Raw genomic sequence first — 15,533 nt, 5'->3', positions numbered from 1 at the left:
TTTCTTCAAGAGATTATCATTTAAAAATATCACACATGTATTTTTAACCAATGTGAAGGGTGAAAAGTGTTATTTCATTGTTGTCTCTGTGCTTTTCAGACAGTAGTAAGGTTGAGTGTCGTATGTTTATCAGCTGTTTGGATTTGCTCTACTGTTAATTGCTGTATGAGGGTTCTCCAGAGACACAGAATATACAATTACTTAGGTGATTATGGAGGCCTGGAAGGTCCAAAATGTGGGCTTTGCGGCAGGCTGGGCCAGCAGGCTTGAACAGTTGCTCTGAGGCTGAAGACCCAGCCCTCCTGCTGACATATTTGCAACAACTAATCCTTTTGGTATGGTAGCCTTTCTGGAGCTATTAAAGGTCAGACTGTCTGGACTTGAAGTCTAACTCTTCACTTATTAGTGATTTGAGTTCCTTAGAGTAAGGCTCTCAAAACTCTGCTTCATAGGGCTTCTGTGAAAGCTTCTCACTTTGTCACTTTCACCTGTTATTTGTTCTGTTTTAGGGATTGTCTTTTTTTTTTCAATAAATTGTTAAGAGTATGTGAAATTATTGCTGAAACTTGGCCTCTGTTCATTGGTTCCAAACAGAAAAGCAGAGATAGAGTTTGGGTGAAGTAGAAGAGTAGCTTTTATTGCTTTGCCAGGCAAAGGGGGCCACAGCGGGCTAATGCCCTCAATACTGTGTGACCCACCCTGGAGGGGGTAGGGAGAACTTTCACTGTGTTTAAGGAGCAGGGTGTGATCAGCTCCTGGACAATTCTGGGATTGGTTGGCATCAAGGTAAAGTTTCAAGCATCATCAACCTCCTTGTTTCAACCAGTGTAGAGTCTATGTTCTTATGGTCAGCAGTTTTCATTTAGAGGGGGTCTGCTTCCTGTAAAAACAACTTAGGAATGTGGATCAGGCCTTTCTATCTTTCAGGGACCTGTGAGTGTGGTGAGTCCTTACGTGGCAGGATTATAGTCTAAGCTGTAACCAGTTTTCTAGCCCAAGAGCTTCTCTTTGTTTCGACATCTTCACATTTCCCAATCATTAACTCGTGAGCCAGTGTTTTACTTTGGAAGACAAGGACACAGGGGCTTGTTTAAACATCAGTGCCTGTCATTTAGAAGACACACAGGATTAAAGCAGAAATCATTACATAATCATGTGTCTTTTGATCTTCTGTCCCTAAGTGATTGATTTTATACCTGTACCTTATAAACGAGTATCTTTTATAAAAGATACAGGAGGCCGGACTTCCGATAAATATTCCCCATTTCATTAATGTGAGAAATCCAACCTGTCAAATGCTTTCTCTATTTGTGCTGCAGAAAAATTTAAAAATGGATAGCAATAAGACAATTTAACCAAAGAAGTATTATGTTTGTCGTGTGTAAGAACTTTTAGGTTCCTAGCAGTATAGATTCATAGTAAGGACATCGTGACATCAGCCACGTATACTGTGTTGGGGTAGATCGGAGTTAGTCATTTTCCTAGCCGCTCAGCAATAGAGAATCTGCCTACTAATGCAGGAGTCCTCCCCGCCGCCACCCTCCCAAGCCCCCCACCCCCTGCCATTGGATCCGTGGTTCCAGAAGATCCCCTGGAGAAGGAAACGGGTAACCCATTCCAGTATTCTTGCCTGGAAAATCCCATGCACAGATAAGCCTGCCGGGCTACAGTCCATGGGGTCACAAAGAGTTGGACTTAGCAGACTGAACAACAGGCTAGGTGAAAACCTTCAGAATTGTCGCTTAATTACTATATCTCTGCTTAGAAATGCCAGGACCCTAGACAGTACCCATCAGAAACAATGACTTTGAAAACTTAATACTGTCCAAAAAAAAAAAAAATCAATCTTAAAGAGCTTTGCTTTAAATTCCTTTTTGTTTCAAGGATTAGAAATAATGTTAAATGCCCTCCGACAAAATAGTCTCACAATATATGGTATCTATTACTGTCACTCCTTGCTGTCAAGGCTCATATATTCTCATATCTGTACCACCTCCCAACGCCTAGCACATATTGGACAATCATATAAATATTTACCGAATGAATGAAGGAGTGATAGCAATGAGATTTAAGTTGCACTAGCTACAGCTTGGAGTCCTGCTTTCCGCGTTAGACCCTGAGTCCATGAGAAAACGAAGGATAAAAACTTTCTCCGACTTGCTGCCAGTGCTGAACTATTAATTCCCAACCCGCAATGAAACTCCGTAGTTACACGAGCCAGGTCAAAGAACTCTCCACCTCTCCGTGGCTACACGGGAGCAAAGCAGAAGCTTATGCAAATAGCGTGCGCACGCGCAGAGACTGTGCAGACCTCCTCGGAGTTCGGTGGAACTCAATTCGAGTACGCGGATTACAGCCGGGAGGATTTACGGGCGTTTCGCTTCCGGTAGTACCGGAAGCAGCTTTAAGATGGCGTCCTCCAAGCAGAACGGGCCGACTACAGCGTCGGGGAAAAGTGAGTTTCGTAGCCCGAAGTCGATGTTGGAGAACCAAGGTGAGGTTGTCTAAAAACCGAAGCCTGGAGTTTGTGGATTTTGAGTTGGGGTTTTTTTTTTTTTGCTGTCGCTGGCTAGGCACGTGTAACGCCGCCTTGGGCCTGTTCTGGGAGTTTGTGTACCTGTAATTGCTGATTTGGGGGGTTGTTGACCAGACTTGCAGGACCGACCGCCCTGTATGGTGCCGGCCACATGTTCCTAATTTATTGCTTCTGCTGAAAGTCTCCAAAGTAGAGGTGTTGCTGAGTGCGTGTTCTGTAGAAATATCAGGATTAAGAAATGGAGGAGGGCGCTTCAGGGCCTTAAACTCGCGGCGGTGTTTGGAAATCGTTGGCAGAATGAGGGATGAGGCGGGAGAAGGTGGTGGTTATGCATATAAGTGAACGAGTGATAATGAAGGACTAAGACAGCAGTGGTGATAAAAGGAGGTTACTGGCGTGCACTTAGCGTCAATTTGTCAGCCATTGAAAAAATTTTGGAACGTTTGTTATCATTCCTATTTGTCCGGTTGCTGAAGTATCAGCCAGCCCAGCGCCTACTCTTTCAATGCGTTATTTTTAAATTGCTCTCTTGCTTTGCGCTCGCGCTCTTGTTTTATCCATTATCTTCAGTCTGGTTGACAGAAATAGCCTGGGGCCTGCTCAGCCAGACTTACTGGAAGTATTAAAAACCTCAAACTTTGATTCTGTAGGCATTAGAGAGATATTAAAAGTGTTTTGTTCTTTTAATTAAGGGTTTGGCAGAGGCCGGTGTATATACAGCTGAAAGAAGAAAACCAACAAGTGAAAAGCAGCTCGTCAGAGCGTTGAGAATAGAGCATTACCAACCATATCTCCAAAACCCCCTACGTGCACCTCTCAGATCATTCTTTTACTCTAGGGACTTAAAAGTAACCATTCTGAAACATGTTGACTATTCTGTTTACTTTCTTCATAATCTTTACCACCTATGCACAAAATGTTTTAATTTTGTCAGTTTTTGAATTTTATATGAATGAAAAAGGACTGTAGGTATTTTTTTGTGTCTTGCTTCGTAGGCTAAACTTTGTTGTTATTCAGTCAGGGCAATACTTGTAGCTGTAATTTATTCTTTTCCCTACTGTATGATGTTCCCTTGTATGAATACACACTAATGTATATTTTCATTTTAATGTTGCTGGACATTTGGATTGTTCCCATTGTTTGTTATTATAAACAATGTGGTATGAACATCTTTATACATTTCTCCTGGTTAACATATTCTGGAGTTTCTCTGTTTATGTACATTACATGGAATTGGAATCTTTGTAGTGTAGGGTAAAGCATGTGCAAATAATAATCTCTTCCAAAGAAGTTGTGGCACTTTATACTTCCAGAAGCAGTAGGAGCACTAACACTTGGCTGTTATATGGATTTTAAATTTGTCGTTTTGTTCAGTATGAAATCATATTGTGGTTGTAATTCAAACTATCCTGATTGCTAATGAGGTTATATGTCTTTACACATGTTTAGGGGTTATTTGCTGTTTTTGTATTGTGAAACTAAACTTTATTTCCTTAGCCAGGTTTTTTTCTTTTTCTTTAAATTCACAACCAATGAGTTGTTTAAATTGGTAGGAGCTTGGTCAGATAGCTTTTTATTTGGACACTAAGTCGTGTCCAACTCTTGCGACCCCACGGGCTGTAGCCTGCCAGGCTCCTCTGTCCATGGGATTCTCCAGGCAAGAATACTGGAGTGGGTTGCCATTTCCTTCTCCAGGGCATCTTTCTGATACCAGGGATCAAGATTGCAGGCATATTCTTTACCAACTGAGGTAGGAGGGAAGCCCAGATACGCATTTTAAGTAGTCACTATTGCAGAATTTGAGGATTTTTTTCAGGATATTGAGGAGTAAATGGTAAATGACGAATTCTCTGTGCTTTGAACCCTAAATAACAAAGTGAATGTGAGTAAAAGAAACAGAAAGCAAATATATCTGACTGGGATGGCTAAAACGGACTATAAAGACCTGCTTTGTAAACTTCAGTGTGCATAAGGATCTCCTCATGACACCATTAAGACAGATCTCAGAGGCTCACATGTGATAGGTCTGGATGGAACACAAGAATTGCATTTGTGACAAACTCCCCATTTATGCCTATGCTGCAGGCCCATGGATCATACCTTTGTGTAATAGTGAGTTAAAATACAGCTGTTGGATTTAAGAGGTGGTTAAATCCAGGACCAGGAGTTTTAATAAATGATATAGAAGACAGTTTATGGCCCTTAGGAGGCATTTTGTTTTAATGAGAGACCTAGACTGAGTCAGCTTCATATTCCCTTACACAAGTCACTTGAACATTATGAATGGAATATGTTTTCTAAAGTGGAAATAATAATACCAGTTCTTCCTTTCATAGTTTTGATGAGAGTATACAGAAGGAAGTCACATGAAAGCTCTTTGGAAAACCTAAAACCCTATAGTAGTGAATATTAACTGAAAGTATACACTGGAATCAGTTTTTGAAAACTTTATGTATACACACATACAAATATATATAGACATAGGCTCCACTTTAGTTGAGTCTGAAATGTTACTTTATTTAAAATAGTAATGTAAACCAAATAGTATTTGGATCCTCAACTCTAAAATGGTGTAGTGCAATAGAAGTTTGTGAATATCCACTGTAAGCCAGGTGTATGCCAGTAACTGTGGATCCAAGGAGCAGAGTCCCTACCCTCAAGGAGCTTTGTCTATGACGTGACTGGAACACATACAGATAGTTCTAATACAGTATGTTGATAATGACAGAGGCATGTTCTTGGACTGTTGAATAATATAAAAAGCAGGGGAGAAGGAAATGCATGAAAGCATTGGGAAACTTGTGCATGTATGCGTACAAGTGTTCAAAAAAATCTTCAAAAGAAGTTAAATCTGATCTGTAGATTTTTCCTCCTCTGTAGATGAATCCGAACTCCTCACTGTTCCGGATGGTTGGAAGGAGCCAACTTTCTCCAAAGAGGACAATCCCAGAGGACTCTTGGAGGAGAGCAGTTTTGCAACTTTGTTTCCGAAATACAGAGAGGCTTACTTGAAAGAGTGCTGGCCATTGGTACAGAAAGCCTTGAATGAACATGTATGCATGTTTTATATATTTCTCTGAGATTGTTATTGCTTATGTTTTAAGTAAGTGAATGTGTGATGATGAATTTCTATGTAAAGGTGCTAGCATAGCTGTTTAATTTGATTCGTTTGGTGTTTTAAACAGACTAGGTAAGCATTATCCTTACAGTTCATTTGTTCTTCGTTTTGTGAATAACAGATTACTCAGAAAAATTCACATGCTTTTACATTTTTAGGGGATTTAAATTTGTAGGGGTGTCTGAAACTCACTTGGAAACTCCAGATTTCAGAATGTCTACTCTCTGCTTTGATCGTTGCCATCAACCTGTACAGTTTGAGCTGAGGCATGCTCCTGGCATTGTTTAACGTCTTATTGTAAATGAAAGATGATGGATGTGACCAACTTTCCTGTTTGTTGCTCCTGCTGTGCTCCTAGAGCAGTGTATTTGATTTTATTTATTTTTCAAAGTGGATTGAGACCCCTTAGTGAATCAGGCGATGGCACCCCACTCCAGTACTCTTGCCTGGAAAATCCTATGGACGGAAGAACCTGGTAGGCTGCAGTCCATGGGGTTGTGAAGAGTTGGACACAACTGAGCGACTTCACTTTCACTTTTCACTTTCAAGCATTGGAGAAGGAAATGGCAACCCACTCCAGTGTTCTTGCCTAGAGAATTCCAGGGATGGCGGAGCCTGGTGGGCTGCCGTCTATGGGGTCGCACAGAGTCGGACACGACTGAAGTGACTTAGCAGCAGCAGCAGTGAATCAGGAAGTCGATTTAATGGCTATAGTGAGCCTTAGGAAAAAAATACATCACATGTGGTAAGGATAAATATCACTTTATGAAGCATTTGGCTTGTCTGTGTTTGTGTCCACACTAGGTTGTGATAGAAAATCTGTTTCTCAGCTGTGGGACTGCTCTAGAGTCATTTGTGCCACTAGGCATGAGGGTGGTTAGCAAACCAGGCGGTATTTTACAGCTGTCTACATCTGGGATTAGACCCAATTTGTTTCTCTGTGTGTGTGTGTTTAAACTGATAGACACCTAACCTTATGTTTAATTGTTCATCATTCACTGTATTGAAATATTCTTGAGGTCATGCTCACAAGTTAGAAAATAGCATTTTTATTTACTTTGTTGAAGTCTGGTTCTTTTGAAAGTTAATGCATAGATTCTCTAGTTATTGCTTTTGTTTTCAAACCTATGACAATTTATTTTTACTTTGTATTTAGCTAATGTTGTTGTTGTTTAGTCGCTCGGTTGTGTCCATGGACTGCAGCCCGTCAGGCTCCTCTGTCCATGAGATTTCCCAGGCAAGAATACTGGAGTGAGTTGCTATTTCCTTCTCCCAGGGATCTTGCCAACCCAGAGATCGAACCTGCGTCTCTTGTATCTCCTGTATTGGCGGGCAGATTCTTTACACCGGAGCCACCAGGGAGAAGTTTGAAAGGGAAAGTCTATTTTCCCTCTAGGGAGAAGATTTTAGATTAGAGCTGCATCTAGCCAGGGTGGGGAAATTATAAGCTTTACATTTTTATCTTAAGTCTTAAATATGACCTCATTTTGATTGATGTGGGTTTTTTTTAGACTGGAGATAATATTTATTCCAATAAGTGTAAATTATACTAAAGCCAACTATAAATGTTTTCAATTACCTGAGTTTCTTATATTCTTTGAAATCTAAAAGTAATCAAGTATTCCTTATGTACATTAACTTTCTAGCTTCTTCAAGGATAGAGTTAAAAGATTTTGAGATGTCTTAATGGCACAGAAATTAATAGTTAGGCTAGGATAACTGTAAATCTGTAATCGTCTAAAATTGAATTCATTTTCAGATAACTGCTTGTTTGCTCTTTTTGTAGCATGTTACTGCAACCCTGGACCTGATTGAGGGCAGCATGACTGTCTGTACCACAAAGAAGACATTTGACCCATATATCATCATTAGGGCCAGAGATCTAATCAAACTGTTAGCAAGGAGTGTTTCATTTGAACAGGTAAATTTAGAGTTAAATTTAGACTTTGCTTTATTTGCATCAACATTAGAGACAACATGTATCACTGCCGCCACCACCCTCACCCCTAAAATGTTTTCATTTTTGTGTTTAAATTTCTTGGCTTGGAAAACATTTGTGCTTGTAAAGAATGTTGATGGGCTATTTTCTTTATTTTCCCAAAAGGCAATACGAATTCTTCAGGATGATGTTGCATGTGACATCATTAAAATAGGTTCTTTAGTAAGAAATAAAGAAAGATTTGTAAAAAGAAGACAACGGCTTATTGGTCCCAAAGGATCTACTTTGAAGGTACTTTTTATTAGTGAAAAAGTATGTCTTCCTCTATTGTTAGTTTTTCAGTGTACTGAAATTCAACTTATTGCTCTTTTGATATAGGCGTTGGAACTCTTGACAAACTGTTACATTATGGTTCAGGGAAACACGGTTTCAGCCATTGGACCTTTTAGTGGCTTAAAAGAGGTGAGATTTATGCTCTTAAATTAGCTTTGGCAGAGAATAAATGAAAGAATAGGGGTATACTGTAATAGTTCATTGGATAATGTATTGTTTCATAATTTGTAAAAATTGTGCTTTGTTTTTCGTTAGTAAATTCTTCATGTAATTTGAGGGAATAGCCACTCCTGAACCTTAACATATCATGGCCAACTTTTGGTAACTACAGAGAGATTCATTTTTGAATTAGAAGGTCTGTTCATTACTTCCCCTGCTACAGGGTTTAAGTGGGTATTTTAAGATTTCAGTCTGTAGCAAACAGTAGAAAACACACGTGTTTAAATGATGAGAGAATTGAGCAGAGCTTGCTCTTCGCAGTAACAGATGCAGCCAGGAGAGGTCGGGCTCAGAAAACTTCCTTTAAGATGTATTTTCTTTGAGTTTAATATGTTAATGTTTCATGAATATTAGTTTGTCACGTGTTATGAGAAAATCGGTAGAGCACATACTGATTCTGTAAGCTCCTTTTGAGGCTTTTGTTGTGTGTATCTGGCTGTGCGGTCTTACTTCCTTCCCAGGGCCTTTAATAATAATTCTTTTGGACCTCTTTCTCATAAGTTATCTGCTTTTTTCACATGGGGCAGTAACAACTTAGGTGTTTTGAGTATTTCTTAGTTCTGTACAGTCTATTATTTAATTCTTACAACAGATTCTTAAGGTGGTTTTATTTCAACTGTATTAAAAATTCAAAAGCTGAAGTCAAGAGGAAAATTAAGTGACTTTCCCCTATGAAGTGCCAGTATTTGAGCATATATTTTCTAACTCTAAATCCAGCTCTCTTTCCCCTAAATTGCACAGCTCCAGACTGTTGTGTTAATTCTGCACAACACTTTTTAGCAGTAAAATTGAGAGACTTCATTGTATCCAAGTGAGGTTAACTATTATGAAAGATCCAGAAGCCACTCAGAACAGTTGAAGGGACTACTTTATCCAATTTGGTAGCCATTGCCTGGTTCACAGGTTATTTTGCAATATATTAATCCTCTTCTACCTAGTTCACTAAAATCTTCATTATAAATAAACTGATTCATTTTTCTTTCCAAATTTCAGGTTCGAAAAGTAGTCCTAGACACTATGAAGAATGTTCATCCAATTTACAATATTAAAGTGAGTGTTCACCATGCATTAGTATAACAGTGGTTATCAAATTGTTTTTAGCTACAGAAACCTTTCTTGAAAATAAATCTTTTATGAAAGTCTAATATGCAAAACAGATAAAGCAGAACTATTTGGGTAGAGTTCAGCCCACTCAACACCATCCCAGTCCTGTAGTTCCTTCTTTGAAAGCTTAGGTCTCTGAGGAGTACAGTGTGAAAGAAAGCTGTTGAAGGGGAGGGACTCTGTAATGTGATTCAGTTCTGATACAAATAAAATATGCTTCATGGAATTTGTTGTAGAGGGTACCAGTTCAGTTTTCTTAGGCTAATGAGCCCATAGACTGTATTTAAAAGTGTGATCTTTTAGAATTCTGCCATTTTCTATAAGTCTGGAATAATTCAGATTGCATTAAAACGTTTTGGAATTTAACGCTCAAATTATAGGCTCATTGAGAGAGATGTTATATCCCTGTATGCATAACATTCAGTGATTGTTCTTGGAAATGTAACTATGGTATATAATGTTTTATGATGGATATTTGTTAAACAGTCCTTGAGTTTGATGAATTTGAAAAGTCACTCTTAGATTGGGGTGAAAAAATGATTTTGAATTTCATTGGAACATTAAAGAGAGCGTGTCTTGCATCTGATGCCTACTTTGCATCCTGTGATGTTTCAGTGTCGATAAAATTCAGGTGGAGTTGGGGGAAATGTGAAAACATTGGTTTCGTTGATCATGAGAAACTTTAGTTTTTTCGTTCCCTATGATAATATTTCATGTGCTACTGAAAGCTTCCTGCTTGTAGGAAACTTCACTAATTAAGCACTCCCTGTATACTTCAGTTGAATTTCAAAGGTTTTAATGAAAAACTTAGTCTTAATGAAAAACTTAGTCTTATTTTTCATCTCTATTTTAATGATTCTGTTTCTTAATCTAAATTTCTAATGGTTTTCTGATGCTTGGTTAATTATGCATATTTGAGATTATATGCTTTTTCTTTACAGAATTGCTTTCATCCTACTGAAGAGGCTAAGCATTGTTCCTTTTAATTTTATTATTTATAGGAACATTATTCATAATGTCTTAGGTTGAGAAACATATAACTTCTGAAATTAAAAGTGTTTACTTTGTTCATATATTACCATGACCCAAGACCTTAATGATTAAACGAGAGCTGGCGAAAGATTCTGAGTTAAGATCACAGAGTTGGGAAAGGTTTTTGCCACAGTTCAAGCACAAAAATGTGAATAAACGCAAGGAACCAAAGAAGAAAACTGTTAAGAAAGAGTATACACCATTCCCACCACCACAGCCAGAAAGTCAGGTCAGTATTAAATGTTGAATTTTGTTACATGAGGGGAAAACCATTTTAATCTGTTTTGTCAGAAACTTTGAGGGTATTTTAGGTGGAATTTCTGTGGGTGTTTGGATGTGTAGAGATGTAAGAATCTGAAGATAAGTGTAAATATACTTATTTTGAACTAACTGTATGGAGATGGGGAGTGGAAGCTTCATGTTGTGAGAGTAAAATGACATCAAGGTGGTTGATGTTGGTTGTGTATCTGTACCTGTAGCCACTATAAATGTTCCATGGTTAAAAAATGTCAGTGATGTAGCCCACAGTGCTTTCGGTTCTGCTTTAGCCTCATTCATGTGACCATGTACTTATATGTTTTGCTCTGGATTTGAAATCTTAACTTCTAATATCTGTCTTTATTTTTAAAGATATGAATGCCTCTCATTTTATTAACTGTCTTCTGGCATAATTTCCTTTTCTCTCTTGCTTATCGCTGTTTTCTTTCATACTCCCTTTTTCTGTCACACCTGATAGATCGGCTCTAAAACTTGCATCAGTCCTAAAACTTGACTTCTTTTCCCATAGTGTGGCTACTAAACATAGCTGAAGAAAGTCATATCTTTGGATTATACCCCTTAAAACCTCACATTTCCAGCCTCAGATGGTCTTCAGCAGTATTCTCCGGCTGCTTTGTGTCCTTTTAACTCTTTTGCCACCCTTCCACTCCCAGTAGATGATGTTGCTTTTTTTCTCTCAAATATTTGAGATTACCAGGAAAGATCTCTTTCAACTTGCTCTTAGCTCACAGTTGATTCCCCATCTGCATTCCCCATTCTTGGCTTGTTCTCTGAGCTCTTTCTTCACCTGCCTTCTGGAGGGTCTTCTTTCATTGTGCCCTCCCTCGGCTGTATGTGGACGTCTCTCCTTTAACCCGTCTTTTTCTTTATACTGTCTTGTCTTCCCCACAGCCCGGTGTTTGTGGTTTTTCAGGGAAGGTTTGATGAAAGGTCAAAGGTAAAAAAGGAATGATGATCATCATAGTACAAAAAAAAAAAAAGTGTAAGTGTTGGATCTTGAACTCTACATTGGAAAATAAAGTGAAGCCAGAAAGAAACTGTTAGCTGGGGAAAAGTAGTGAGTGAGTCAGGTACTAAAGCATGCTTCTGTAACACCTGGTGTATTCCATCTAGCCCTGTCCTGTACTCACTAGTTGTCTTATCTTCCTCTTCTATGACTGTAAGCTTTTTGAATCAGCAGTGTCTCGTTTGACTTACTCTGCCACTTAACTTGCTATGTTCAGTTGCTCAGTTGTGTCCAACTCTTTGCGACCCCATGAACTGCAGCATGCCAGTCTTCCCTGTCCATCGCCAACTCCTTAAGCTTGCTCAAACTCATATCCATCGAGTCGGTGATACCATCCAACCATCTCCTCCTCTGTCATCCCTTTCTCCTCCTGCCCTCAGTCTCTCCCAGCATCAGGGTCTTTTCCAGTTAGTCAGTGCTTCGCATCAGGCGGCCAAAGGATTGGAGCTTCAGTTTCAGCATCAGTCCTTCCAGTGAATATTCAGGACTGATTTCCTTCAGGATGGACTGGTTGGATCTCCTTGAAGTCCAGGGACTCGCAAGAGTCTTCTCCAACACCACAGTTCAAAAGCATCAATTCTTCGGCGCTCAGCTTTCTTCGTAGTCCAACTCTCACATCCATACATGACCACTGGAAAAACCATAGCCTTGACTAGATGGATCTTTGTTGACAAAGTAACGTTTTCTGCTTTTTAATATGCTGTCTAGGTTTGTCATAGCTTTTTTCCCAAGGAGTAAGCGTCTTTTAATTTCATGGCTGCAGTCACCATCTGCAATGATTTTGGAGCCCAAGAAAATGAAGTCTGTCACTGTTTCCATTGTTTCCCCATCTAAGTACCAGGAAGTGATGGGACCGGATGCCATGATCTTAGTTTTATGAATGTTGAGTTTTGAGCCAGATTTTTCATTTCTTTCTCACTTTCATCAAGAGGCTCTTCAGTTCTCTTTGCTTTCTGCCATAGGGTGGTGTCATCTGCATATCTGAGGTTATTGTTAATTATGAGCATAATTTAACACATCTGTGCCCCCAGTTCTTCGTACATAAAATGGGGATGATGATCATACCTATCTCAAAGAATTGTCTATGAGAAGTTGAGAATTAAGCAAGTTAGTAATGGTAGAGAGCTTAGTAATAGTTGAGAGCATTGCCTTAGATACATCAATAGTATGTTGACTATTTAATGAATGAGTTGTTACTTGCTCTAATTAGTATTTAGTTGCTACATCCTAACAATTCTTGCTTTTCATTTTGTATGATAAACAAAATGAAACTTTTTTTGAAAAAAAACAGGCTTTTATCTCCTTTTTTCTGTTCCTTTTATAAAGTGTTACTTTGCTCTCTTCAGCTTCTCAGGAACCTTCAGTCATTTGTAAATCACATCCCACCTCCCTTACCTGTCATTCATGTTTCTTCATGTCCCAAACTCATTCCAAGTATCTTTCCTCACTTTTCTGAGTCATTGACCTTCCACCTCCCCTAAAGCAGTCTGTTGAGTATTCCATGGACACATCACCTACTTTCCTACCTACGTGCTTTTGTGTATGTATATTCTTGTCAGCTTAGAATACATTTCCTTCTTATTAGGCCGCTACCTTACATAAGAGTTTCGACCCTACTGTCTTTACCTCAGGGTCATGTGAATTTCTTAGGAATTGACTTCTCATCTACATGATTTCTGAAGTAACTGTAAATACTAATTTCAACAGATTGATAAAGAATTGGCTAGTGGTGAATACTTTTTGAAGGCCAGTCAAAAGAAGAGACAGAAAATGGAAGCGATCAAGGTGAGACTGTGTCCAACTTGCAACATGAATTGCAGAGTGCATAGATACTTTGGGTTCTTAACTGTGAAAACTTTGTATTAATCATGTAGGCTAAACAAGCAGACGCTCTTAGTAAGAGACAAGAGGAAAGAAACAAAGCTTTTATTCCACCTAAAGAAAAAACAGTTCACCTAAAGAAACCTAAGGAAGGTAATTCTGTTTTCTAAGTCTTGTTACGATGCTAAAGTCTGTTAGAGGAAAAGTAAACCCATAGTGAGTTTGTTGAATCTCTGAGTTCATGTTAAGAAAACCACGTCTTTCATCAGTTCTCTCTGCGTTTCATTGCTCACAAATCCTTGGGACAAGAGGTGACTGAGATAACCCATAATTTAGCACCAGCTAATGCCTATTTGAGAGTATCCCAGATTGACAGTTGCTTGCTGATCTCTGCTGTGCTAAGGAAGGACTTGAAAGATAGAAGCCAGAGCAGTGAATCCTGTATAGAAATAGAGCGGGAAGATCCCTGAGCTCTGCTGTCATGCCCCTTAAAGAGCTTACCAAATTTATACTTCACTTGTATGATCTGTGACTTAAAACTTGATGTTTGTATTGTTAACATGGATTTCTCATCACCTTGGGCTAAAACAACACCAACAGAATAGCAGGAATATCTTTCTTACTCAGAGGCTATTAAAAAGACACTCAGAAAAAACATTATTATTCCCGGCCTTGTTTTGACCTACCTTCTCTTTTACGTTTTCTTTTCCACTAGTAACCCTTGTACTCTTCTGTAAAGTAACTCTCCAAAGTGGTCAGTGGCATAATGAGGGGAGGGAGGTCACCAGCAGTGTTGTACATCACCTATTGGTCTAAGCCAGATGTAACATTACTATTTTGTTAATATATATCAGTGTTAACAACTTAAAAAATACTGTATTCTGTTTCTTAGCTCATTGGTTATATAAAGGTTAAAAATATCATAAGCATCATAATTTTTAGTCTGTAGAGTTGGTCAGTTATATACTTTCAAGGTGTTCAAATAGTAGTTTAATCTCAGTTTAATACTGAATAAAGTGTAGCTGTTCCATTGTAGTGGAGACTTTAAGTCTGCTCTCAAGTTGCTGGGGTGTTTGTATGATGACATAGAGTACTGTAAAGTTCCAGAATATGGAAACGAATATAAATAATAATTTCAAACAATTTAAGGACAAAAATGTAATTTCAACATAGTTGAATCCAGTAATTGGTTCAGATAGTTTAAGTATAATGTCATTTTCACGTATATTCTTACTAGTGTGTTTAAGTACTTTGTTTTCTCCTAGTTTGAAGAAATTTCTAACTTTCCTTTTAGCAGGTATTTTGTATTTTATAACATGACCTTTCAATTACAGTAGTAGTCTAAAATTATTCATATTTATGTAATCTTTGTTTTATTTGGTAAAATCTAAAGAATTACATGTATTGTTTTTAATTTATTTAGCTTCTACTGAAACTAAAATTGATGTGGCTGCCCTCAAAGAAAAGGTTAAGAAAGCAAAGAATAAGAAACTGGGAGCTCTTACAGCTGAAGAAGTTAAGCTTAAAATGGAAGCAGATGAAAAGAAAAAGAAGAAAAAGTAACACAAACAAACCCTGAACTACAATGTACTGAGCTATCTCCTTTTGTAAAGGATTTTGAAATACTGTAGTTGGCAACATTAGTTGCCTTATCCATGAGAAGTAATACCCTGATCACTTTTTTCTGAGTGTGTGCTTTATTACAGTGTTAATATAAACAGCTCTTCTTTATAAATTATATTGTCTGTATGTTTTTTGAAAAATTTTATACTAGAGAGTGGTCTATATGTGTTTATATGCATTGATTGTATCTAATCTAGTCCAGGCAGGTTTTGCCTAAGCATGATTTTAGGGGTAATTTTTAAGGTTGTTTAGACTTTAAATATAATCATGTCCCAGCATTTGGTTTTGAGGAAGTGCTCTAATGTAATCTTATTTACATTTTGTTCCAAAATTAATTCATAATCCAAAAGAGCAAGGCCTTTTAAAGTAATTCCCTTAATTACTATTCCAGTCTGAGTCTGAGGAAGTAATAAACCATAAGATATCAAATTGCAAGAAAACGTGGAAAATCACGTTTATAGAGTTGGAACAGCATGCACCAGGTTATATAGAAATGTTTTTACTAATGAGGGCTGGTGCAGTT

At 38.2% G+C, this 15,533-nt stretch overlaps 1 protein-coding gene and 1 long non-coding RNA gene across 4 annotated transcripts; one reads left to right on the top strand and one right to left on the bottom strand.

Moving 5' to 3' along the window:
* The first annotated feature begins 2,388 nt into the window (after positions 1 to 2,388).
* On the top strand, positions 2,389 to 15,122 carry KRR1 (KRR1 small subunit processome component). 3 transcript variants are annotated; one of them, XM_081596448.1, is made up of 10 exons: positions 2,389 to 2,455; positions 5,417 to 5,589; positions 7,441 to 7,575; positions 7,759 to 7,884; positions 7,972 to 8,055; positions 9,139 to 9,195; positions 10,340 to 10,510; positions 13,274 to 13,351; positions 13,441 to 13,540; positions 14,811 to 15,122. In XM_081596448.1, exons 1-10 carry the CDS (start codon positions 2,410 to 2,412, stop codon positions 14,948 to 14,950), a joined length of 1,110 nt encoding a protein of 369 aa, XP_081452574.1. In that variant the 5' UTR covers positions 2,389 to 2,409; the 3' UTR covers positions 14,951 to 15,122. The 3 variants fall into 3 exon arrangements, with proteins under 3 accessions (XP_081452574.1, XP_081452573.1, XP_081452575.1); XM_081596447.1 differs by having other exon boundaries at positions 2,389 to 2,494; XM_081596449.1 differs by lacking the exon at positions 10,340 to 10,510 and having other exon boundaries at positions 2,389 to 2,494.
* LOC145547276 (uncharacterized) lies at positions 5,033 to 14,199 on the bottom strand. The gene is made up of 2 exons (XR_014083693.1): positions 14,074 to 14,199; positions 5,033 to 6,373 (listed from the first exon to the last, which is right to left on the bottom strand). It is a non-coding gene; the product is annotated as an uncharacterized LOC145547276 (long non-coding RNA).
* Positions 15,123 to 15,533: the final 411 nt, after the last annotated feature.

The sequence above is a fragment of the Giraffa tippelskirchi genome, chromosome 4, assembly GCF_054371585.1.
Source record: "Giraffa tippelskirchi isolate mGirTip1 chromosome 4, T2T-mGirTip1v1.2.pri, whole genome shotgun sequence".
NCBI classification, from domain to species: Eukaryota; Metazoa; Chordata; class Mammalia; order Artiodactyla; family Giraffidae; genus Giraffa; species Giraffa tippelskirchi.
The sequence above is the reverse complement of the archived record's forward strand: the minus strand, read 5'-3'. Positions and strand labels throughout refer to the sequence as shown.